The sequence below is a fragment of the Gambusia affinis genome, linkage group LG05, assembly GCF_019740435.1.
Source record: "Gambusia affinis linkage group LG05, SWU_Gaff_1.0, whole genome shotgun sequence".
Taxonomy (NCBI): Eukaryota; Metazoa; Chordata; class Actinopteri; order Cyprinodontiformes; family Poeciliidae; genus Gambusia; species Gambusia affinis.
This window is the reverse complement of record NC_057872.1, coordinates 1,399,755-1,425,300: the sequence shown is the minus strand read 5'-3', so window position 1 is coordinate 1,425,300 and position 25,546 is coordinate 1,399,755. Positions and strand designations below refer to the sequence as shown.

Genomic DNA, 25,546 nt, shown 5'->3' with positions numbered 1-25,546 from the left:
TGCAGAAGTGAAAATATCCAAGCCCATGTACCTGTAATAGGATAGTCCACATAGCGCCTGGATTTTCCATCGTAGTATTCTGTTCCCTTGACAACTACCAGGTGAGCAGGAAAGTTTACTCCCCATGCCAAAGTACTGGTGGCGATCAGAACCTGTTAATGTTTTTTATAGGAATGAAAATATAAAAGAAATATAATAATCTAGAAGATAAAAATCATTAGCAAGTCTATGTGGAAAATCTTTCATATAACAACTACAAGACACAACCCACAAGACAAAACAGAACAGCTGCTCAGAAATATCAGCATTCAGTACTACAGTTCCCATACAACCCTGATTTGTCCCAAATCATTTCGTAACAACACATCAAACCTAGCTAAATTTATTTCAATCATAAAGTAAAATTAGTAGGAATGATGATTCCATACTTTTTACCAGGTGTTGGATTAATTGTAAACAATGAAATAAAAACAAGTAATTATGTTGTTGCAGCTCTTACCTGGATCTTGCAGTTGACAAACAGCTCCTCCACAGTCTTTCTGTCCCTTTCATGAAGACCTGCATGGTGCATGCCAATCCCAAAGGCTAGGGTCAGCTTCAAGTTGGAATCTCTCACCGTGGCAATGACGTCGTCTATCTGCAGACGGATCACAGCAAAAAATGTCAGAAACACACCAGACCAAAGGGGACGAATACTTCACAAGGGTTAAGATTGGTCCCTAGTTTCATAATAATGCATGTGTGAAAAAAAGTTATTCTGTGTAACATTTAATACAGAATAATTTTATATATTATCCCTCCGATAACATAATATGTGGAAATAAACAGCTTGTAGCAATATATTTGTGCAAATAATGGTAACACTAACCATAATGCTATATGAACACTTTCCTGGAATCTGTAGTTAGACATTAAGAAGACGTAGTTACCAGTGATGGTTCAAGTTCTCACTATCTTGGGATTCATTGCAAGCGGATCATTTTAGAAAGATTTGGCTGACAGTTTGGGAATGTCCCCATCATTCCTCAGCAAAGAAAACACCTGGTGAAAATGAGCATCTGGATCATCTTAGGAACTACTTCTCAGTCCAACGCTCCTAAGAACACCGTGAAAGGCTTAATGTAGAAACGTTGTTGTGATAAGGTGCTGAAGTCGGAGTGTCAAAAAGATCAAGAGCTTCTTAAAGAGACAGAGGCCCACTTTCAAGACATTACATTGCAAAGTCAAATTTAGATTAAATTTCTATAACAACTGAAGGTAACATCACTTGACTGTGCTATAAAAGGGCACTATGTGCCTGGAATATACCCAATATTACCCCTTTAAATAATTTGCTTTTAAAACTTTTTGCTTAAATTTTTTTTGTGAGGTGACCTTGTGAGCCCTGAGTGGTACCTTTTAAATAAAATGTATTATTTGTATCAATGATAGTGTAGCAAAGCAGCAGCCACTATCGTTATTGGGACAAGTGCATATATACTAATTATATTTACAGGTGGCAACAGGTCTCAAGGTATCTCCAGCTGCACTCCATTTCATCTAAATTATGATATATAAAGGAAAGGTGCACAACTACATGCGTGGACATGGTTTTATAGATCTGATTATTTTTGTGACCTGTATTTTTCAAAAGTTGTCCATTTGCCATGTATTAATTTGAAACAGTGAAGTGTGGTAAGGGGAGGGAAGTGAGGCAGAACCTCACCTGTCATCATGGAAGAATAATACATAATAAGAAGATAATTTACATTGCTGATTTAACCCTGTGATTTATACTATAAAGTATTCATTTTTCATTTAGTTTAACCAATTTTGATTATTTTTTTCTTCAAAATCCCTGATTTTTCACAATTTCCCATTCAAATGCTTCGAAGCACAGCTGGCCAGGCAGCAGCAAGCTGAGCCTCACCTTGGATAGTGCAACCTCTCACTAACTGCGCTGGCTACTGTTCAATGGGAGCATGTTCCTCCTCTCTGTATGTCGGCAATAAAATGGTTTAAAACATTTAAAATATAAACTGATTTTTCATAATTTAACTTATGTATATTATGTACAGCGTTAATTGTCACCAACTGTGTGTGTAACATGTTTCATGTGCTGAGGAGCGATCAGAAATGGCAGAGATTTAAGGTGAGACAGGCAGTTTTCTTGCCTCATGGCAGGGGGCGCTCAGGATCCCAGACATTTCTCTTGTGACTCTACAACTACAGGGTAAGACACGGCGAGCCAGCCATACAGTAAATAAGTCAAGTGTAGCGATATATTTATTGTTTTCTCCTCTCTTCCGACATTAACATGGATGACTACATATTTACACTTAAACACTTACACTTTATACTATAAAGCAGTGGTCCCCAACCACCGGGCCGCGGACCGGTACCGGTCCGTGGACCAATTGGTACCGGGCCGCGCAAGAAATAATTAAATATGTCCGTTCTATGTATTGAGTCTGGAGGAGCTTTTATTTTGAAAATCGTACACCGGATGCCGAGGGTTGAGTCTTGCGCCAGCTCACAACGCCCCCCCCCCCGTTCGTCGATCCTCACAACACACGCAGTCACCCCCCCCCCCCCCTCCCCCCCCGGTCCGCAGGACATTTACGAAGGCTTGGGCCGGTCCGCTGTAATAAAAAGGTTGGGGACCACTGCTATAAAGGACTATGTTGAAGCCAAGGCCAAAGCCTACTACGCCTGCAGACATCTCGGCATTGCCATTAGAATGGTCTTAACTTTAGAAGACTGGGCTCTGCACCTCCTTTCATTGGGCTTGATAGAGCTGTTGGAGAAGGCGAGGTAGGAACGAGAGGCAGCTCTGGCCATAATGGCTGGAAAGCCGCTTCCTTCTATGCCAGAGTTGCTGGTCTCATCATTTCCAGCCCCAGTTAACGGGCAATCTGATCTGCCCAAGCCCCGCAGTGCTCCTCCCAGTGAGTCTCCCAATGCTCTTCTCCGGGCTCACCCAGAGCCACCAGAGCCTAGACTCCCCCAGCCGCCACAGCCTAGCCCAGGGGTGTGCAATCCTGGTCCTCGAGGGCCGGTCTCCTGCACCTTTTTCTCTACTTCAACACATCTGAGTTAAATAATGAGGTCATTAGCAGGACTCTGGAGAACCTGACTGCACTTGGAAGGTGATTCAGCTGTTGGATTCAGGTGTGTTGGATCAGGAAGACATCTAAGAGTTGCAGGACACCGGCCCTCGAGGACCAGGATTGCCCACCCCTGGCCTAGCCCCCTCGAGCTTCCAGCTAGCCTGCCCTGAATGTCTGGAGGGCCCGCTATCAGCTGATACTGATTTTTCTTTTCCTTGATAGCTCTGTCTTACAATTCCAGATCACTCTGAGGTGCTAACATCACAAGTTTACATAGAGTTAACCTCTCTGAGCTTTTCTGATCTTTATAGCAGTCTGCAGACAAGTTGTTATAGATGTTATAAGTAGTAGGGTTTATTTAGTAAAACAGCAGCAAATTTGTTTATTTCATAACTTCATAACCAGCAACCTTCTCTCCTGTGGTCTGTTTAACAACTACAGTCTCAGATCAACTCTCCTGGGTATGGAGTTTATCAGAGTTTCACAGTTTGCCATGGGAATGCTTTTCTACTCCTCCATGATAACACCACAGGGCTGGTAGATAGTCAAGATTTGGTGCTCCTCCACCTTCTGCTTGAGGATGTCTCAAAGATGTTCGATTGGGTTTAGGTCTGGAGACATGCTTGGTCAGTCCATCATCTTTACCCTCAGCCTCTTCAATAAAGCAAAGGTCGTCTTAGAATTGTGTTTGTGGTCATTATCATGCTGGAACACGGCTCTGTGATACAGTTTCCAAAGGGAGGGGTTCAGGCTCTGCTTCAGTATTTTATAGTACATACTGGAGTTCATGAAATGTAACTCCCCATCATCTGCTGCACTCATGCAGCCCCAGACCATGGCATTCCTACCACCATGGGACTGTAGACCTCACACACTTATCTTTGTACTCCTCACCTGACAGCTGCCACACATGCTGGAGACCATCTGAACCAAACAAATTAATCTTGGTCTCATCAGACCAGAGGACCTAGTTCCAGAAATCCATGTCCTTTTTTGACATGTCTTTAGTAAACTGTTTGGGGCTTTCTTGTGTGCAGACATCAGAAGAGGCTTCCTTCTGGGATGACATCCATGCAGACTAATTTGATGTAGTGTGCGGCATATGGTCTGAGCACTGACAGGCTGACCTCCCACCTCTTCAATCTCTGCAGCAATGCTGACAGAACCCCTGCACCTATCTTACAAAGGTAGCATTTGGATGTGACGCTGAGCACGTGCACTCAGCGACTCTTCAATATCGCATGGACATCGGGGGCAGTGTTCCCCTGGATTGGCAGACTGGGGTGGTGGTCCCCCTGTTCAAAAAGGGGGACCGGAGGGTGTGCTCCAATTACAGGGGGGTCACACTCTTAAGCGTCCCTGGCAAGGTCTATTCGGGGGTTCTGGAGAGGAGGGTCTGTCGGATTGTTGAACCTCGGATTCAGAAAGAGCAGTGTGGTTTTCGTCCTGGTCGTGGAACACTGGACCAGCTCTACACCCTCAGCAGGGTCGTGGAGGGTGCATGGGAGTTCGCCCAACCAGTCTACATGTGTTTTGTGGACTTGGAGAAGGCGTTCGACCGTGTCCCTCGGGGAGCGCTGTGGGGGGGGGGGTTCTCCGGGAGTATGGGGTACCGGGCTCCTTGATATGGGCTGTCAGGGCCCTGTAGGACTGGTGTCAGAGTCTGGTCCGCATTGCCGGCAGTAAGTCTGGCTCGTTTCTGGTGAAAGTTGGACTTCGCCAGGGCTGCCCTTTGTCACCGTTTCTGTTCATTACTTTTATGGACAGAATTTCTAGGCGCAGCCAAGGTGTTGAGGGGATCCGTTTTGGTGGCCTTAGGATTGCATCTCTGCTTTTTGCGGATGATGTGGTCCTTTTGGCTTCATCGGGACATAATCTGCAGCTCTTGGTGGAGCGGTTCACAGCCGAATATGAAGCGGCTGAGATGGCGATCAGTGCCTCCAAATCCGAGGTCATGGTCTTGAGCCAGAAAAGGATAGAGTGCCTTCTCCAGGTCAGGGGGGGGTGTCCTGCCCCAAGTGGAGGAGTTCAAGTATCTCGGGATCTTGTTCACGAATGGGGGAAGAAGGGAGCGGGAGATCGGCAGACGGATTGGCGCAGCGTCTGCCGTCAAGCGGGGGCTGTACCGGTATGTCGTGGTGAAGAGAGAGCTAAGCCAAAAAGCGAAGCTCTCGATTTACCAGTCGATCTACGTTCCCACCCTCATCTATGGTCATGAGCTTTGGGTCATGACCGAAAGAATGAGATCGCGGACACAAGCAGCCGAAATGGGTTTTCTCCGTAGGGTGTCTGGGCTCTTCCTTAGATATAGGGTGAGAAGCTCAGTCATCCGGGAGGGACTCAGAGTAGAGCTGCTGCTCCTTCACGACGAGAGGGGCCAGAGGAGGCTCGGACATCTGGTCAGGATGCGTCCTGGACGCCTCCCTAGTGAGGTGTTCCGGGCACGTCCCACGGGGAGGAGGCCCAGGGGAAGACCCAGGACACACTGGAGAGACTATGTCTCTCGGCTGGCCTGGGAACGCCTTGGGATTCCTTCGGAGGAGCTGGAAGAAGTGGCTAGGGAGAGGGAAGTCTGGGCCTCCCTTCTGAAGCTGCTACCCCCGCGACCCGACCCCGGATAAGCGGAAGAAGATGGATGAATGGATGGAATATTCAAAAAGCACATTGAAAATGCTTCAAATTATCAGTATAACTAACATAAATTCAAGGTAAAACGTACAACAACAAAAAAAGACTGGAACTTTGCCTCCCAGCACATAATAACAGGTTGTCAGGTGAGAGCAACCCCAGAGAGAATGAGGCAGCTATCTCTAGAAGCTGTCAGTTAACTAGCAGGGAGCAGAGCTGCTGCACAGGCCAGCACCGAAAAGCAGCAGGCAGAGCAGTAAATCAGCAGACCACACACAGAGTCTGTCATACAGGGGAAGGAATTACTAACTCATATTACTTTGAAGCAACAAATCTACAGAGCTGGTCTAATTGACATTTTGCTTATCATCTTTTATGATTTGACAATGAAAAACTGTCGTTTGCTTAAATAGATAGCATATCAAGCCGCCTTTGAGTAATCACATTGCTGTTACCTAAAGTAGGCCTGTCAAGATAAATTTTGCTGAGAGATTAATAGTCTCAAAATTTAGATAAACAATAATATTGTTTGAAGACCATTTTAAATTAATGTAATAATAAGGACATAACAACGCAAGCACATTCTTTTTTCATCCAGTGTCATCAATAGAAAGAGAAAAAGGCAGAAAGAAACGATAAAGCCGATAAATTAAAATGAAGCCAATAATTTTCATGTATCATTTGATTGAATTATTATTGCAAGAGGTCTAGTCTATCGTGCCTTAAACTATGGATAGGTTTTGGAGGTTTTTTTGGAAATACAAATCAGAAAACCACATATTATCACTCACCATTCTCATAATCAGTTTTTTTTTCAGAAATAATTAGGAGATTAAATAAATTCATATAATCTAATCTCACCAAAAATCTATCTATTCTTTGAAGTCCTCAGGTGTTTGCAAGAGAAGAATAGCGAACAAATTAACAGCTCTGAGAAAACCACAGGAAGGAGCAGCCAGGTCAGGAAGAAAGTCATGGACAAGTTTAAAGCAGGATTAGGTTACGGATAGGGATGCACTGACTGCAGTTTTCTGGTTGATTGCTGATTACCAATCTTTTAAAAGTCTGATCTACAGAATTTTATTTTGATAAATACATTTTTTTTTGTCTGAAATGTCACTAAATATAGCAAGAAAATCACTGAGTTGGCAAAAGTGGGGTGACTATTGTTAACCGCAAGGGTGGAGACATGACCTGGTGGGTTAGGGTAAGGGCTAACAGTCAAATCTCTGACGTACAAGAGAGCAGAAAAGTGATTTTTAGACTGTTGCTGAGACACATACGATCGAGGGATATGATTGGCTTCACAAATAAATATCAGCTGTTTACCAATTTCACAAAATTGAAGAAATCAGCACTGGTAAATTGCTGCTCCCCTAGTTATAGACATATTCCAAGGCTTGGGATATTTAGTTAAAACAATCCAACATACAGAATTGTAACCTACCAAGACTGGTAGAATGAGCAAGTAAAACAATGAGCGAAGGAGCCACTAAGTCCATTTTAACTGTGGAGAAGCTGCTTCAACAATAGGACAACACCTAAGTGCTTAATTAAAGGAAGACGTACATCTACACATACATACTGACAAGACCACAGTCAATAAATTTGGCCTTTATGGAAGAATGGAGCAATGAAAGAAAGCCATAAAAAGTCCAGCTTGTCTTTTAGGTGGTAGTTCAGGTTCCAGCAAGAAAACCGCACTAAACATAAAGATAGGGCTATAATGGTACAGTTTAGATCAGCAGTCTCTAACTCAAAAGCTACTGTCTTACAACTTTTAAGTGCCTCTTTAGTCCAATACAGCTTCGCTACATGTGTGGATGACCTCGCAAACTTGTTTTCATGTTCTGGATAGGCTTGAGCTATTTTTCAAAAAAGGGGCAAAATGCCCTAAAGATTGCAGTGAAAAATTATTCTAAAATATTTAGAAACCCAAACATTTTTAACTAAAACAGAAAATTTCAAAGACAAAGTTTTAAGTCTGTTTATAACTAAGAATGGACCATATCACAAACGTATATCATGGCTTTTATTTAGAGGAAAGTGTACACTATTTCTGATAACTGCACATTATTTTTATGTCATAATCTTGTCCTTACTGTACAGTACGTTATTTTATAGTTATTATTTTAATATTTTTTTTACCGGTGTAAACCTACAAAAATGCTGTTGTTACATCAAAATTTTCCCACTGAAAGGACAATAAAAAATATTTCTACTATATTCTAAAAATCCCAATTGTATAAAAATATAAAAGTGTAACTCTTGCAGAAAAAAAGCATGCAACAGTAAAGGTAAATACAATTTTTAACAATTTTTTCATGAATTGGCACACCTTTGCCAACTGTCCCAAATGCCATTCCGAAGACATGAAGCACACTGTTTCAAACTGTTGGTCTACCTCAAAATTATTTAAACTCACCAATACACTCAGGCTGTAGTTTATCCCTGTTCAGCAAGAATAAACTACAGACTGTTGTGTTTTTGATGTATGTAATTAGCTTTACTACTTTGAAAAGGTTTTTATTGCAAAGGTTTGCCAAACTAAAGATACAAAAAAAAAAAAAGTTATAATCCCTCAAGTAATCAGCCTGGCTGGCCGGCCCAGATCTTTACATCCGATGCTGGTAGTTGAACAAATCTGTAATCTTTTCTCTGAATGAAGGCTGATTACTGTGGTTTGGAAACAGGACAGGGTGTCAACATACCATTCTCTCGTCTTGGTGCAGCCACTGCTTGGGGTTGTCCTCTGTGGCCAGATAAGCGATCAGGTCCAGGGCAGTCAGGCGGGTTTGTCTTCTTGATGACACAAAAATTAGCACTGGCTTGGCAGGTGAATGACTGCGTATCGCTACAAAGAAAGGTTCAGAAATATATTGGCTAATACTTCTTAGGATTGAATAGCGATTTTCAAGTCCCACATCCAAAGGCCTAACTTATCATAAAAACATATATTTATATGTTGATGCTTTCTATCTCAGCAGCTGTTTTCTCTGTAATGCTACATGTTAGACAAATATTTTTACTTAAACACTTGTAGAACCTGATCTCACAGTATCTGACACAGAAGAGAACTGCTTATGACTATATGAAGACATGAATGTGAATGTGCAGCTGGACCTTGGAAAGTGGGTTTGTTCATGCTGGCCATTCGGGGACAGTAGTGTTGTCCTGGGAAACCATGAATGTGAACTTCCAGTGGGACAGGACGCACAGATGGACGGAAGTTAAACAACCCCACCTGTTAGACAGCACCAGGGAAAATGGAAAAAAGAAGGAAAAGAAATAGAAAATGAATGTGAGCAGCTGGAAACCTGAAGCTCCCTCTGGCTGTGGCATGAAAGCAACAGGACACTGGTGGCCTTTTGTTTAACCTGTGACGTGCCTGACTAACTGGATCTGGTATTCTGATGTGTTGTATCCTCAATGTCTAGAAATGCGTTAGAGCGATGGAGTGGGCTGGGCAGTTTCCATCCCAGCAGCAGCCAAGCAACCAGATTTATAGATGGCACACATTCCACTGGGTTTACTAGAACTGGACCTTTCTGTGACTCTGAGCATATGTCCCACCACTCTATTCTGAAACACGAGAATAACACATTGACAAACATCAAAACTGTTGAGCTCTGCAGAAATAAGTAAGATTTCTGCAGATTATTATTATTATTATTAATAAAAATAATACAGTGGGTCCAGTCCTGAAACACTGGACCCACTGTGTCCAGTGGGTCTAACCCTAAAGAACACACATGCTAAAGAGCATGTGTGTTCTTACTTCTTAGAACACACATGCTAAAGAGCATGTGTGTTCTTTAGGTTCTTCAATCTAATTTAGCCCTAAACCTAATACTTCTGAGATACAAACTAAAAACAAAGACAAAAATTACAGAAAACCTGCCGATAGTTTAAGGATTTCATTCCAACTGTAGAAAGTTACGGACTTTAGACTTACAGGGAGATATTAATATCATACTAGTAATATATATGTGAGAGACACCGAATTTATTAGTTTATTTATTTATTATACTGTTAATGTGTATTATAGTTCATAGGTACCCCACCCAATTTGTTTTGTTTATTATAATAAGTTCATTCATTTTTCATTGTAGCTTGATAACTTCGTAACTGATATTTAATTTATGTCATTGAATGCGACTGTTTTTGATGTGTGTTCCTGGAACGTTGGGGTGCTGTGGTGTTTCCATTCTTCAGGGGAGTGTTAGGCACCGAGTATGTCAAGCCATATTTTTGTATAAAGGTAAATAAAACTTTTTTTTAATTCGTAAAGACAACTCCGAATGTCATCTGTGCCTGAGCCGGGAAACATATATGATATTAATTCAAAATCTTCTTTGCATCATCCTCTCCAGAGGTTCCACAGCCATGCCTCCTAGATCAGAACCAGAACAGAACCAGAACAGAAACAGCCTTCTTTATCAGGTTGTTGAACCTTTGACACTTACACTGTAACAAACCAGAGCTGTTTAATCACATAACACTATCATTAAATGGTGCTGCTGTTTGATACTCCTTGCACCACTTAAATCCACAAGCCAGGGATGATGTTGTAATCAATAACTCACATAGCACATTGTGTATTTACTAACTTAAACCCTAGTTCAGACAGACCATGTGTTTTTTATAGTTCACCTGTTGAATTCCCAGCCAGTCAGCGAGGTCCCGAGCATTGGCCAGAGCCGTGGACAGACCAACCACTCTCACTCCCTTTGAAGTGTGAGAGGAGATGAAGTTAGTCCTGGACACAATTACCTCCAACACAGGGCCTCTGTCCTCACCTGGACACATAGTTCAATAACATGCATGTCAGCAGCAGAGAATGTGTCAGAAAATGTTGTTTCTTTTTCTCTACCTCATCACTGCTCTCTAGAGGCCAACATTCTCTGAGAGGTCACCTGGATGTATATGCTGTTTTTCAGAACCAGATAACACAGAGTGTCACCTACCCAGCAGGTGGATCTCATCTATGATGAGAATGGCCACTTTCTGAACATAGCTCCGGTTCTGCCAACTTCTGCTCACTCCATCCCACTTCTCTGGTGTGGTCACAATGAGGTCAGCTTGTGCGATAGCTCTCATATCTGGAGTAACATCACCAGTCAGCTCTACCACTCTTCAAACACAAGAAACAGGAAAAAGAATGACAGCTCTGCAAAACTGGTAGACTTGCCATCTTAAAGGTGGAGCTTTTCTGTGAGGACTGCCACTTACTTTTTTCCCAGTTTTTCTTCAAACCTGATCTTCCAGTCCTCAATCCTCTCTCTCACCAAAGCTTTTAAAGGGGCAATATAGACGACCTAAATAAACAATTAAGAAAAACAGGTCACGAATGACTTGATAAACTGAGCCATCAAAAATTACACCTTATGTATGTGAAACTTCTGTTTTGATCAATACAGAAAAGCATGTGAGAAAGTCAAAGTTTCTAGAAAATAAAACCTGGCTTCCTATATTGCTAAATACGTCTAACCACTTCTAACACATAGCTTGAAGTGGTTATGTTTCCAGAATCAATGTAACAGTGAAGACTTCCAATACACTAAATTAGAACTGATGTAAAAACACACAAAGAGCCTCAGTCAGTCTAACCTTAGAGGAGGGATACTTGCTGAACACCCGGAACATGGCAAGCTCAGCTGCAATGGTTTTCCCAGAGCCTGTTGGCGCCCCCAGCAGGACGTTGGTGTCAGTGTGGTACAGTGTGTGGAATATCTGTGTCTGGATGGGATTAAAGTGAGTGAACTTGTACAAGCTCTCAAACTCTTGGTTCCCCAGAGCTGTCACAGGCAATGGCAGCAGGTCCAGAAGTTCTGAACAGAAAAAGAGAGGAAAACCACAATGAAATCCAACATATTCACCCGGTTACTGCTTCAACAAAAAGCCATGCATGACAGCAAATATATCTAGACACAGTGTCACAGAACAGAGCGTGTAGAGATATCCTAACCAAGACAGGAATTATACTGAAGACTTGAGATCAACCCTGCACACAATACAACAATACAGCTACAACTTTACAATTACTTTGTGATTCATCAGAATCAAACTAAAACTATATTAGCTTTACCAAATCATCAAATCAAGTTAATCTGAAATAATAGAAATGTAATTGGACAATAGAAAATTTTAACTTCATGTAGCAAAATTATCGGCTTCTTTTGTTTTTTTTAATAAGCTGCTATACATCAAGATTCTTCAAAACCTTTTTCACTGGGAGAAGCAATTGGACTCATCATGTGCAGTAATGTACAGCTGTCTTCTGAGCTTAACAAACTGCATGGTCTACCTGTGACAGGAACTGTCACAGGTCTTTGAACTGTGCTCAGTTCAAAGAGATGTGTGGAAGATATTAAAGCTCACATTCATCACACATTACAAACAACAAAGCCTTTCAAAACAAATACGTCTCCATAATATAATCACAGCGCTGATCATTGATGGTTGACATCATGTGAAAAAAAGGATGCAATCTCTCAGTTCATAAAATGTATATTTTGCAGAATCACCCTGCTATTGCCTTCTCCCACCCCCAAGAAGAGCCCAATGTTAGATGAGTTCTTCAAACATCAGGCTTCACATATAACCATCCAGGTTATTATGAACTGTTACACATTTTAAGCCACATTTCAACCATTTATTAAACAATGCAAATGAGGTGGGCTTTCTAAAACACAGCAACACCTATTTTTCCCCAAGAACAGAATGCATTGCATGTCAAAACTTTACAATCAATGGAAAACTTGGATTGCTATTTACTTAAAGCACTTAAACTCCAATGCACCATCTTAAAAACTTGGAAAATACCATAATTTCTAGACTATTGAGTGCACCTGAATAAAAGCCATACCTAATAACTTTAAAAAGAAAACAAAATTGCACATATATAGGCCAAACTTGTAAATATGTTGCAGGTGTAACATGAAATAATTACGCAGAAAAATGTTTCACAGAAAGAAGAAAATAGATTTGCTTTATGGAAACATGCAAATATATATAAAAAACATGTTTTTTTTAAAAAAAAGAAAACACTCATACATCAACAGATGGATGTTACTTCTGGCAAAAATGATGAAGAAAACAGCAGGAAGTGTTAGGAGGATGATGGTTTGCAGTTTGCTTAATTTTTTGGAAACTGTGCAGCTAGCTCAACCAAAGCTCTCACAGCATCACACAGTTGGTAAGTTGTGTGTCATTCCAACATGTTGAATGTATAACTCTCCTGTAAAATCAGTGACTACAGTTTCCCCAAATTGCTGCACACATAGCCGCTCCCCAGTATAAGGGGCTTGTCGCGCCAAGGCCTGAACAAGATGTTGACATCTCCTCTGATAGCTTCTAGATTAAGTGCACTACTGCCATGGCTGAATTATGAATACATGTAATCTAAGTGTTAACATTTCTTACTGCCATAATTTTTAATAATGTGTCGTGTGAACTAACTTATTCATGTTATTTTAACTTAATTTCTTATTTAGTGAGAACACCGGAATTGTGAAATTGTGTTTTTCAACATTGGCAGAATATAGACAATGATTTGAGCACATTTGTAATGTAAACACAGCTGTAGACAACTATCTTCTTCCAGTCCACTTAAAGAAGTCGACAAGAAGAAGACTGAAGAAAATCCTCTTCTTAAGTGTTAGAATTGAACAACCTCAGATTACTTTATCACCCACTTCATCAGTCTGATTCTTGTAACTCTTAATGTCACTTTCGTCTAGAGGCAAATTCGCCCTTGAGCTTATGCCATCCTCTTCATCATGCAGAAGTCCAGCCTTTGGAAACTTGTTGACGGTCCAAATATTAGCTGTCATTCTTTAACCCAGGGGTCTTCAACCCTTCAACTCTTGAGATCTCCTGTCTTGTAGTTTTAGATACATTCTTTCTCCAACACAGCTGAACAAATAAATGACTCATTCAAGAGTTAATTCAGTCATTTGATTCAGCTGTTTTGGAGCCAGGATGCATTTAAGAGCTGAAGGACACGGACAAGGCTAGGAGACCCCTGCTTTAACTGACCGTGTTCAAACTGTGTCAATAATGTAGAGGCTTAGTGCAGAAATTACAGTACAAGAAAAAATACTTCTCATGTGGGAGGTTTTCTGCTTGCAATAATAAATCCAGTGGCTTTCTTGAACTTGGTCTGACATTGTGTGTGTGCTTGTGTGTGTGTACCAGTGTGTGGGGGATGTCGCTCAGGTAGAATGAGGTTCTGGAAGTTGATGATGCACACGGCCTCGGCTCCAAGCCAGCGGTCAGACACTGCCTTAATGTAGTACTGGGAGGGTAACGGCTCAAAGATGGGAATGGTGAATACTATGTGTTGAGACTCTTTGGTTACCACCTACATAAAGAACCAACATACAAGTCATTAAAAATGACACACTCCATCCTTAATTTAGCTAAGGTCCAAAACAAAAACCAACCTGTTTCTTCTGCAAGAGGAAGTACTCAGAGTGGTAGATGTGATCATTGATGGGGTCTTCCACCCACAACCACCATGGCTCACCCACAGACCCGTGGACCTGAAGTATAAGTAAAGCATAGCACCTATCAAGATAAGAATCAGAAAATACTTCAACAAACAAAATAAATAGACAAACCAAAGTGAAGCACAGGCAGATTAAAAAAGATATGTTTTTTGCTGGCCTTAAACTTACACTCTGCTGATTTAAAAGTCAGAGGAAGGGAATTCTGAAGTCTTGGTGCCGCCAAAGAGAAGGATCTGTCTTGTTTAGTTTTTCATTTTGTATGGGGGACAAACAGCAGGTATTTATTACAGCAATGTTTCCCAACCCTGGTCCTCAAGGCACACTACCCTACATGTTTTTGATTTCTCAATTCTTCAATATGCCTCATTCAGCTGTTTGCAGCTCAGCAAATACCTGTTAATTGAAATCACCTGGGCTGAAGCAAGGAAACACCAAACATGCAGGGCAGTGTGCTTTGAGGACCATGGTTGGAAAACACTGGATTTCTCTTCATTTAGCAGGAGAAAACTTTCAGTCATCCATCTTTTCATTGAATCCAGAGAGTTTAGTCAAATGTGCAGTTCATTAGACTTAAAGAAGTAAAGAAGTCACAAAGAAATATACAACATAAAAATGGTGGGAAATATGCTAAAAAGATAAAACTATTGGACCAAAAGGGAGCAGATAGAGCAGAAACAATAGTCCCAAAAAGGAACCCTCTCTGTCCTGACAAAATTAACAGGACAGAGAGTGGGATCTGTCCATACATGTAGCCAAGAAGGTTGATCTATTAGAAAAGTAAGAGGATAATCATTTTAAAGCAGAACTTGGTACACCAGCCCAACCCCCCAGCACTCTTTATCAGGGTCAGATGGTCAACAGTGTTAAACGGTTTAACATAAGCAGCACAGAACATTTTCCTGAATCACTCTGCATCAAAATATCAATGGAGAATATAAGAAGAGCTGTTTCAGTTTCAGTTGAATGCGATTTATGAAGCCCTGACTGGTCCAAAACACTGTGGTGATCCAGAGCAGAAGCAGCAGGACGCTTTCATGACACTAGCAAGCTTAACTAGCTCAGGAAGGAACACTGGCTGGAAGCAGTATGAACTAACAAGAAGTGAAAAGTCAGGCCAGCTGTAGGTGGAAAAAGATTTTTTCTCACCTTACTGACTTCAATCTATGAAATAAAGAATTAGTTTGAAATCTTCATTTGAAGAAATATAAACAGAAAATGCTGAACGAATAATGAACCTGATAGCATTAAAAACAATTTAGAACTACCTTTGCGTCTAGCAATCAAATTCAAAAAATTTGTTGCCCTAACTGCATTGCTAACCCTCTGATTTGTGAGCGAATGACTATGCAGTCTTCAGTGATTGGGTCTTTTTTGACCCGTGTTAGAATCAATGTGTTTTTAGGCTACTTTTTTCCCTTCGATTCAAAATAATGTTTTGCATAATAGTTTATTGTGTTTTATTTCACCTAAGAATTATTTTATGTTTGAAATATTTTCATTTTTCAATTTCTTAAACATTTTTAGAACAATTTGTGGAACATTTTGACAATTTGTAGAACATTTTTGAAATTAAATGCCAAATACAGCAATTTTACAACAGCAATGATGGAACAATGTCACCATCCATTGTATGTGTGTGAGAACGAGCATCTTGCTTGAAACTAGCTAAACAAGCTAGGTAACATTACTCTGTATTCTATTGTGCAATGTGTACCACATATGTATGTGCATGTATCAGTGTGCATCCATCCATCTTCTTCCTCTTATCCAGGGCCAGGTCGCGGGGGTAGCAGCCTAAGAAGGGAGACCCAGATTTCCCTCTTCTTCTTCCCAGTCACTTGTTCCATCTCCTCCAGAGGAATCCTAGGGCATTCCCAGGCCAGCTGAGAAACATAGTCCCTCCAGCGTGTCCTAGGTCTCCCTCTGGGCCTCCTCCCAGTGAGAGGGGGCCCGGAACACCTCAACAGAAGCAGTGGCTTTTCTCTGAGTCCCTCCAGGATGACTGAGGTTCTCACCCTATCTCTAAGGGAGATCCAAAACACCCTAGAGGGAAAATACATTTTGGCCTCTTGTATTTGTGACCTCATTCTTTCGGACATGACCCAACACTCATGACCATAGATGAGGGTAGGAATGTAAATCGACCGGTAAGTCAAGAGCTTTGCTTTTTGGCTCTGCTCTCTCTTCACCACAATAGACGGGTACAGTGCCCGCTTCACTGCAGACGCTGCGCCAAACTGCCTGTATATCTCCCGCTATATTTTTTCCTCACTGGTGAACAAGATCCCAAGATACTTAAAATCCTCCACTTGGGGCAGGACATCCTCCCCACCCCGCAGAAGGTACTCTATTTTTTTCCCAACTTTGAATTTATTCATTTATTTATATAGCTATGAATTTTTATTTTATTTATTGAGATGATAAACGATAGAACTTTGAACACATTGATCAACAGGTTTTGCATGTCATTCATTTGGTTTTCTCATCCAGGCTGTCAGACACGCACCGAAACACACGTAGACACACCCACACAAATAATACACATGCACAATAAAGAATAAGCGTTAATGTTATAGCTGATTGTGCAATGCTGATTGTGACAATAACCCTGTCAGTATTCATGATTGACACACACGCACACCCACTTTTATGAAGTAAAAAATAAAGATAATAATTATTTGTAAAAGTACTTGCTGTGTAATTATTATTACTCAGGGGTGACACTTAGGACTCAGTGTGTATGGTTCACTTTTTTTTTTTTTTTTTTCCTGACAGTAACAGTTGGTAATAAACTAAGATTCCAATTAAATTTCATAGGAAATGAATGCAGGTCATTTTTGACCCACTCACAGAAAAAAGGGGTAGTAATATAAAACATGCTATTTCTTAAAATGTATAAAAGGTAAATTACAAATTTGAATTGCATGATATAAGTAACATATTTTTTGAGGAATACCTGGAATATGAAATGATGACCTCTTTGTAATAGGGCAGCTATTGTCTAAAACAGAGAGACAATGCTCATTAAAATTCATACATGAATTATACGTGAACTATTTAAGGGCAAACATTTCTTTCTCCAGATAGGGATATCTACTGTCATCCCTACTCCAACAAAGACGAGTCACATGACTGAGATACCTCTCCAGAATGCAATAAAATTTGGCAAAAGCCCGATAACAAGCCATTAATTTGATTCCGGTGTGCTGAAGCAGGGCACAGTAGACTTGGATGGCTGGCTGGAGATGCCTGGTCTAGATGTGCAAAACTGGTTAAAACATCTCCATAATAATGGAGCCACTAACAACTGTCATGGAATCCAAAATCTGTATAATTTTCTTTTAACTTCTGAACAATCCAGCACATAAAAAGCAACAAGAAAATATATTAAATGTTTGTGACAAAATGCAAATCAATGGGAATGAATATTTGTGTATAGCACTTTAAAACAAGATGGCCTTATGATTACCATCTTGACTGACACAGACAACAATGAATGAGACTGGTGTAGAGACACAGTGTCACACACAGTGTCTGTGTGTGGTTTGTTTTCAGGGTGCCTTTGGGGAGGAGGGCTCATGTGTTGGGACATGTGTCCTGGCTCTGCAGCTGGATCACAGCTAAGCCAGCCAGTGTTCCATTACTACTCTCCCATGATTAGAGCATGCATTGCTAATCGGACATAAACATTCATCTTCATATTCAGCCCCACTACTATAGGCTTCCCGTTTCCCTCAGATTCCATTACAATGTTTGGGCTGAGCTTCTCCTGATCCACCAGTGGTTAGTCTGACCACTGAGGTGAGACATCTTGGCGAGGGTTGTAGGCATTCAGGCTCTCAAGCACAGATGGAGATTCCAGGGCGGGAAAAATAACAAAGATAGAAAGAATGAATGTGGTTATGCTGTGCTGCTTGGGTTATTAAATAGTTGTGTACATATTGAGTGGCGTGTTTTATTAGAGAGGAGGAGGAAAAACCCTGAAATGAAACGCTCAAAATGCGGCAGCTGTTGTCTGCCTGGATTCACAGCATAATTCATCCTTTGGAATCTGCTAACAATTAATAGTATCTATGACTAAGTACTACAGAAATGACAGAGCTTTAAACAGGAAGGGAGTGTTACATGAAGTGGAAAATTTAGAATTATTGTCAAAGTGGGTAAAAGAGAGTTTCAGCTCTCAATATTTAATTTCTTGCTCAAATCTTTTGTATGAGGCAAGGAGGACAAGGATTTAGCTTCTCTTTAGAGTGCTGCTGAGCGTTCTTGAACTGGAGTACTGTTCTCACAGTGACTGAGTCAGTTTTTGATGTATCAGATAGTGTTGTAGTTAAGACCACTCCCGCTGCATGAAGCTAGGCAGCACAGTACTGTAATGTCTGCCACATGACAGGTGACGAAAACAATTAAAGAGCAATGAGCTGTGTGCTCTTCTGTTCTTGTGAGTAATTTATTTGCTAATTAAATAAATATCAATGTATATAATTAAACAAAATAATAATAGCTACTGCAGTGTATGCAGAGCATTACAAGAACAAAGAAGGCTCTCAGTGAGGCTCCAGTCCTATTGTTTATAGTAAAGAGGAATCCAGAATAATCGGATTGTTCATGAATGTCACATCACTATATTGCAGACTTTGATCACAGCGTTGTCTTATACATGCGACACGTCAGTTAACTCCGCACAATAATTCACAAGAATCAACTCATTTAAAGTTAAACCGCAGTTTCACACAAATACAAGCATTATAGCATAAATGTTTGGCTGTTGAACTGGACCGTTTGTAAATTGGCGGTCACAATTTGTCTGAAAGTGCATGGCTGTTATCTTAATGAACTGACCTCACAATATTGAAAGTATTTATTATAGCAAACAAGTTGCGGTCTGAGAGATTTTGAGGAAAATAATAAATAATCATGGTCCGAGCTGTCAGTGAGGAATGTGCAATCCTAACATTTAGAGCAGACCTGGGCATTTTAAGGCCCGCGGGCCAGATATGGCCCGTTGGGCATCCCTGTCCGGCCCGCGTCCCCCCCCCCCCAGTCAAAACAAAACACCGTATTTTCGAGTGCATGCGACACAGCTGTCTTTTATTTTGAAAGGGCTTGACGCACCGTTTATGAATGCACGTACATAAATGCTAACGCACAGCAACAACAAGTGATGCTAGCAGCCGAATACACGATCCCCACAAAATGTCATCTCACGGTAAAAAAAGAAAAGTTGATTCCGAATTCTGCATTTTTAACAAGGCATGGACAGCGAAATATTTCTTTATTGAAGTCAAAGGCAAGGCCGTGTGTTTAGTTTGTGGTGCGCAGGTGGCTGTGTTAAAGGAATATAATATCCACCGTCACTACGTGACGGTGGATATTATAACACAGAAGAGATACAAGAACTTTTCAGAGAAAGAGCGCGTCACTGAGTCGTCTGTACTCGTAGCCAAGTTGCAAGCTCAACAAACACTTTTTACAAAACGCCTGGCATCTAGAGGAGCTGCAGTCAAGGCAAGTTTTGTCATATCCCACAAGATTGCTAGGAAGAGCAAACCTTTCTCTGACGGAGAGTACATTAAGCAGTGCTAATATGTCCTGAGAAAAAAGACGCTTTTGAGAACATCTCCCTCTCCCGCCGCAAACGTAACGAGAAGGATGGAGGACATCGCGACGAACCTGGTGCTGCAACTGAAAGACAGCGTGAATGATTTTGAGTACCGGTATTTTTCCCTGGCTTTGGATGAGAGCTGTGACATACGGGACACTGCCCAGCTGCTCATCTGTTCGTCAGGCTTTTTCCAACACTTAAAACCATTTATTGCTCATATATGCAGTTGATCAGTTGATTAATATAACACACACCATTTCAATTGTGGAGAGATTAAAAAGTTAAAAATAAATTCAGATGTGATGACGATATTTTTTTTAACTATTAATTTGTTAATTCTCACTTCAGCCAAACCACAAATTGTTTTTTTATTTTTATTAATTTTTACTGAATATTCTTCTTAACAAAAGAATATGATTTAAATATTTTATTACAACAAGAGGTATGAGAAAATGAATAATGAGTCAAGATTAAATTTGAGTCATTGCTGGATCGGCCCTCCAACATATTTCATATTTTTCATGCGGCCCCCTGAAGAAATTAATTGCCCACCCCTGATTTAGAGGGTGGAAAACAATTTATCGCATTTCCAAAACCAAAAAGCGGCCCGAAATAATGCAAGAAATGGATCATGGCTTACAGTTGACCTCATATCCAGTTTAATGAAGGACGGGAACTACCATATGTTAGTCAGCACGATGGTAACGTGTAGTAAACATTCCTATTATTTTTTTATAAGGACGGTCAAATCAAACCCTTAAGCTGCAAATAAACACAAGTAAATAAAGAAAACCAATATGACAATATGACACTTTGCATGTGATGTCACCGTCTTCAAATCTCCCCCTGCTCCACCAGGATGGACGTCAAAACAACCTAAAAGCTCCTGTAAAGCCTGTCATATAACATTCATGTACCAGTCTAACATCGCTTTTATTTGGTTAATTTCACATTAAAAATGGTCACAGAATACCATGCAATCGGCTGCACAAACAGGATGAAAACAAAACTTGTCATGTTATTTTATAACTTGTAACAAGAAAAGATGTGGCGACAATTGATAGCAGCCATCAATCTTAATAACTGTTAGGCCTTGGTGTAACCACGGATTTGCAGCGAACACGTTTTATAAGGTAAGAAAATTAACATCCATATACTCTATAAGTAAATATGATTAGAAAGATATCCATTATCCTATTATGGCGAAGGACGTGTCTAACCATCAGTAACCATGGAAACAATGTCACACCATCATTTAGCTTAGCATGTACTGACAAAATTGGTTAGTGTCTCGTGTGTATGTTCTTAAGGCTGCTCCGGTTTAAGGAGAGACGCTGTTTATGACATACTGACATAAATCATGTGGTGTGAATTCAGGCAAAGTCAGTAATTTAATCAACATGTCAGGAGGGAGGAGGTAAGAGTCGGTTTGTAATCTAGCTGTTTCAAGCTTCTACCAGCGTCTATGAGCCCCAACCAGGTGTGTGCATTCAAAGATAAATTAGCTTGACTCGAACAAGAAGTCATGAAGAAACTGACAAATACAACTTGGGAAAACAACTTCAGTTGCTCAATTCAACACTCCCGATCCATATTTCCGACGTCCATCATGGTGCCTTGAATGATTAAGTGACGTAGTTAAAAAGGGTCAATAGTTAGGTATCCCCTTTGTCATGTATGTTTTAACCTTAACAATGCAATATATTATCTGGAAGTAATCTGGCTAATGGCGCAAGGCTCCATGCTAATGTCTAAGCATCAATTTACCGCAAATCAGTTTGTTTAAAATAACAATACTAAACATCAAATCATTTCCAGATCAATAAGTGATCTCATTGATCACATTATTCACTATCCACTTGATTGGTGACTGCAGATGTCAGAGTTTTTAGTCCACCTTACCTGTGTGTGGGAGGGTGAAGGAGGGGTGCATTTGTCTTGACAACTACAGGGAAAAACGGATCCTTCATAGCACCTATCAAGAAAACCCGGGACCATCCCACTTTCCCAAGCTGGAGATTTTAGTTCAACAGTAACAATAAATGAAGATACCTTTAAAATTAATCACACAAGTACATATAGACCTAACAGTAGACTTAAACGTCAATAAAATCAATCTGGTTGTGTGTGTTGTTTTTGTCTCCTGCCAAATTTGCTTTAATTCTATTTCTTTTTTCTATCTAATCATAAGAAAATATAGTCAGAGAGAGTCATGAAAAAGGAAGAGCAGGTTTCATGAAAAAAGAGGAAGTAAGTTTCCAGCCTGTAGATTTATAAAAATAGATGAGACTTTTCCTTATTTCAAAGCATGAACGATTTAAAGAATGAAATATAAACATTTTGAGTAATTGGATAAGATTAAAAGTAAAGTACTTTTAATATTGGTTTACTTGTGAGAATACTTACACTTACACTTGTGGAACACTTCCAAGTAAAACAAGTAACTGTAACTTTGGTATCAAATAATTAGAATTAGGGATCATTCTTGGTTTCTTTTCAGAAAACTCAGATAATCATAATAACTCAGATTACGATTATAATAAGAGTAACTAATAAGTTCTGGTAATTATAAGATCAGCAGAACTGAAGATCATTGATCACTGATGGAGGTAGATGGTAGGCGAAAGGTTAGGGGAAAAAGGGGAACTAACAGGAGAGCAGAGTTGACCAATGCCTTACTTGGAAACAGACTGTTGAACAACTTAAATTGGGGGAGGAAAGATTGTGCAGGCAATGAATATAGGGTGAACATTGAGCAACCTGAGACATTGGAACAGACATCAGGACATAATGTCTCTAAGACAAAGATATAAGATCATCTGTCCAAGCAGTCAGCCAATGAAACAAGCTCAGCAACAGTGTTAGCCAATGCAAATGCACCAAAAGGGTGGGTAAACCATATAAAAGGTGAAAGCAAATGAAGAACCATTGGTTGGATCCTCCAGGGAGCTTCGCGCCAACATCGAGATGGACAAGGAACTCTGCAGCTGAAGAAGAGCTGGGGCCACAGACCCGAAGACTGTCCTGCACATGGGGACCAACCGTCAGCCCTGCAACATGTGGCTTCAAATCGCACTTCTCTCATCAGCTGAGTTCAAACCCCAAAGACAAAGACAAAGACCAAAGGCAAAGAAGACCGGGTGCCCTCCTTCCATGAGGTGAGCCTGTCTACATCTCAACGGACCAGAAACATCGTGAGACAAGATGAAGGGAGCTTCAGAGCTGCAAGACAAGAAGCTGAGGAACACTACACACATGAGGAAGTCCCTTTAAGACTGCTGCTGAATTTAAGTGTCACTATATCTGATGATTATGTAGTGGGATTCTACCGTAGACATCTGCTGCTCAGAGAGAACCACTGCACATGTCTTGGAGTGCTGTGTACAAGTAGAAGGGGGAGGCAACATGTGACAGCGGTAACAGAAACACATACTTTGTAGGTCTTTGATTTTAATCAGTATGTTTTGCATCCAGTGAAAACAAAGATGTTAACAAGTAAACTGGACAATATGCTGGCAACCTAGTGATATTTTTACAGTTGTGGACTTTACCAGTCTTGAAATAAAATCCAGAATTCCCAAAGCCCGAGACAAGACCAAGACCATCAAAAAGTGGTCTCGAGACCATGACCGGTCTCAAGTATTACAACACTAATATTAGGTAGAACAACTGTGCAAAGCTCAACAAGCAAGCAGGGCATTAGCAGCAATCAATCAATCAAATTTTATTTGTATAGCACATTTCAGCAGCAAGGTATTTCAAAGTGCTTTACACCAAATCAAACACAAAAACACAATGCAACATAGAATCAACAATAAAAACACAACACCAAGTCAGATTCCGTCAGCAGAAGCTATTCAAAGCCTGTTTCAAGGAAACTATTGTTTTAAAAACAAGAATCGGCACTAAGACATTAAGGCCCACCACAATAACCAATCACACCCTCCAGGATCCCTCTAGGGTTCCCTGCAAATGGATAGGCTGGCCAGGACAGAAATGTGTGATCTGATGAAGTAAGCACAAAAGAACTTTGGTTGGGATCCAAGAAGCCTCACCAGGTCTTCTGTAGCCTTTAAAGGCCTTTCCTTCAGGACTGTCCAGTTTTTAACTCCATCCATCTTTTTATTATACCTGAAAAGATGGATGGAGTACCTGCGATCCTCTTACTGCTTAGGAAGTCATTTGCACAGCATAATACTGCTGTGCAAATGATAATGATTTGCCCATGTGAAATGTCCACGTTACTTTGCAGATGCTTTGTGGGCAGCTCTAGTTTTTTCACATCAAATGAAGCATGTAGGTCCCCTCTGAAAGCTTGCATAGGAATTTCTGAATTTATTCACCTGGTCATTCCAGCGGAAGTCAGGAGTGATGATGAGTCGCACACGTAAAACTGTGCGTGTTATTGGCTGGACGCTCGCCTCCATTGTGAAGGCAGGAATCTGGTGGACGCACTGCTTGACAGTTAATCCAATGTTGACATGGTGCAGCATGTGACCTGAGAAAACCACAACTTATTTACCATACTGAACATGCAGTTTACAATAAACATTTTTAAAACATACCCAGACCTCAGTGTTCAACAGCTCATTTAGAAATTACCAGAAGAATATTTCAATGCAATTAACAGTAAAACATTTACGGAAATAGAATTTTATTATCAGCAGTTTGTTCCATGTCTGATGGACGTATTTTGTGAAAATGGTTTTGTGTTTTTACCAATTTCATCCTTCTTCATTTCCTTCAGTTTGTCCACTGTAAGCCTCTTCTCCTCTAAGCGGTTGAGTATGACATGGCTCAGGTTGGGGAACTGCCGAAGAGGGTGGGCAAAGCCCCACAGCCGCCTGTCGATCACCTTGCAGAGGTTGAGCAGTCGGTAGGTCATGGCAGGCCAGCGCTTCCTCAGAGCAATCTCAAACAAAGCTCTGACAATCCGAGCAGCATTCTGACAAAGGGAATGATATCAGGAGTAAAATAAGCTAAATCAACAGAACTACATGCACCTCAGGCCATTTTTCCTCTTTTTTTTTTCGGAAGCAACAGATTTAACAGTAAAGCTGACAGCTGGTTTACATGTTTGATGTGGGACAGAGGCAGAATGCAGCTGCTGCAAGGTTCAGGATCCTGCACTCACATGATTAATCATGTGCAGTCAGGAGGAGGTCTGGCTTGCTTCAGATTTGCAGGTGGCTACAGCTGTACTCTGATGGATTGCTTGAGTAAGTTGGAGAGAGGAGGTCAGATGGTAGAGCTTACTGATAAAGTGCTCAGCTGTGGTCAGCTATGATTGATCTAGTCAGGTGTTAATGTGATCAGATTGTCTGGTGAATGTGCTTGTGAAGGAGGACCAGTGAAAGCTAACGCCTGAAGTCAGGGTAGATCTAACACATCCTAAAAACCAGCATGATAATCCTTGTTACACTACAATAATCTTCAGCCATGTGCTGGTGTCCAAGGCAACCAGAGTAGTAATGCTGCAGATTACAGCTTTAAACCCCTATCCAATACTACTGAACTGTACTTTCGACTTGGTGAAATCCAGCATAAGACACATTCCGAGTCCCTGTGATTTACTGGGATCATTCTGGATGTTTTTTCTATGAAAATGTTTTTCATCCCATTAGAAAGAAAACATTTCAGCTAAGTTTTAGCAGCTGAAACTTAGCTGCTGAAAGTATGTTTAGCTGCAGTACATTTTGTTCACCATCAAA

General features: G+C 40.8%; 1 protein-coding gene across 1 annotated transcript in view; it reads right to left on the bottom strand.

Moving 5' to 3' along the window:
* ascc3 (activating signal cointegrator 1 complex subunit 3) overlaps window positions 1-25,546 on the bottom strand; it is a 206,336-nt gene that overhangs the window by 32,843 nt on the left and 147,947 nt on the right. The window contains exons 20-31 of the mRNA XM_044116965.1: window positions 24,555-24,780; window positions 24,179-24,333; window positions 14,165-14,263; window positions 13,914-14,082; window positions 11,328-11,548; window positions 10,950-11,035; window positions 10,685-10,851; window positions 10,371-10,516; window positions 8,841-8,961; window positions 8,429-8,571; window positions 500-637; window positions 32-152 (exon numbers count right to left, since the gene is read on the bottom strand). Coding sequence (XP_043972900.1) covers window positions 32-152; window positions 500-637; window positions 8,429-8,571; window positions 8,841-8,961; window positions 10,371-10,516; window positions 10,685-10,851; window positions 10,950-11,035; window positions 11,328-11,548; window positions 13,914-14,082; window positions 14,165-14,263; window positions 24,179-24,333; window positions 24,555-24,780 — 1,792 coding nt within the window. The remainder of the gene's footprint in view (window positions 1-31; window positions 153-499; window positions 638-8,428; window positions 8,572-8,840; window positions 8,962-10,370; window positions 10,517-10,684; window positions 10,852-10,949; window positions 11,036-11,327; window positions 11,549-13,913; window positions 14,083-14,164; window positions 14,264-24,178; window positions 24,334-24,554; window positions 24,781-25,546) is intronic.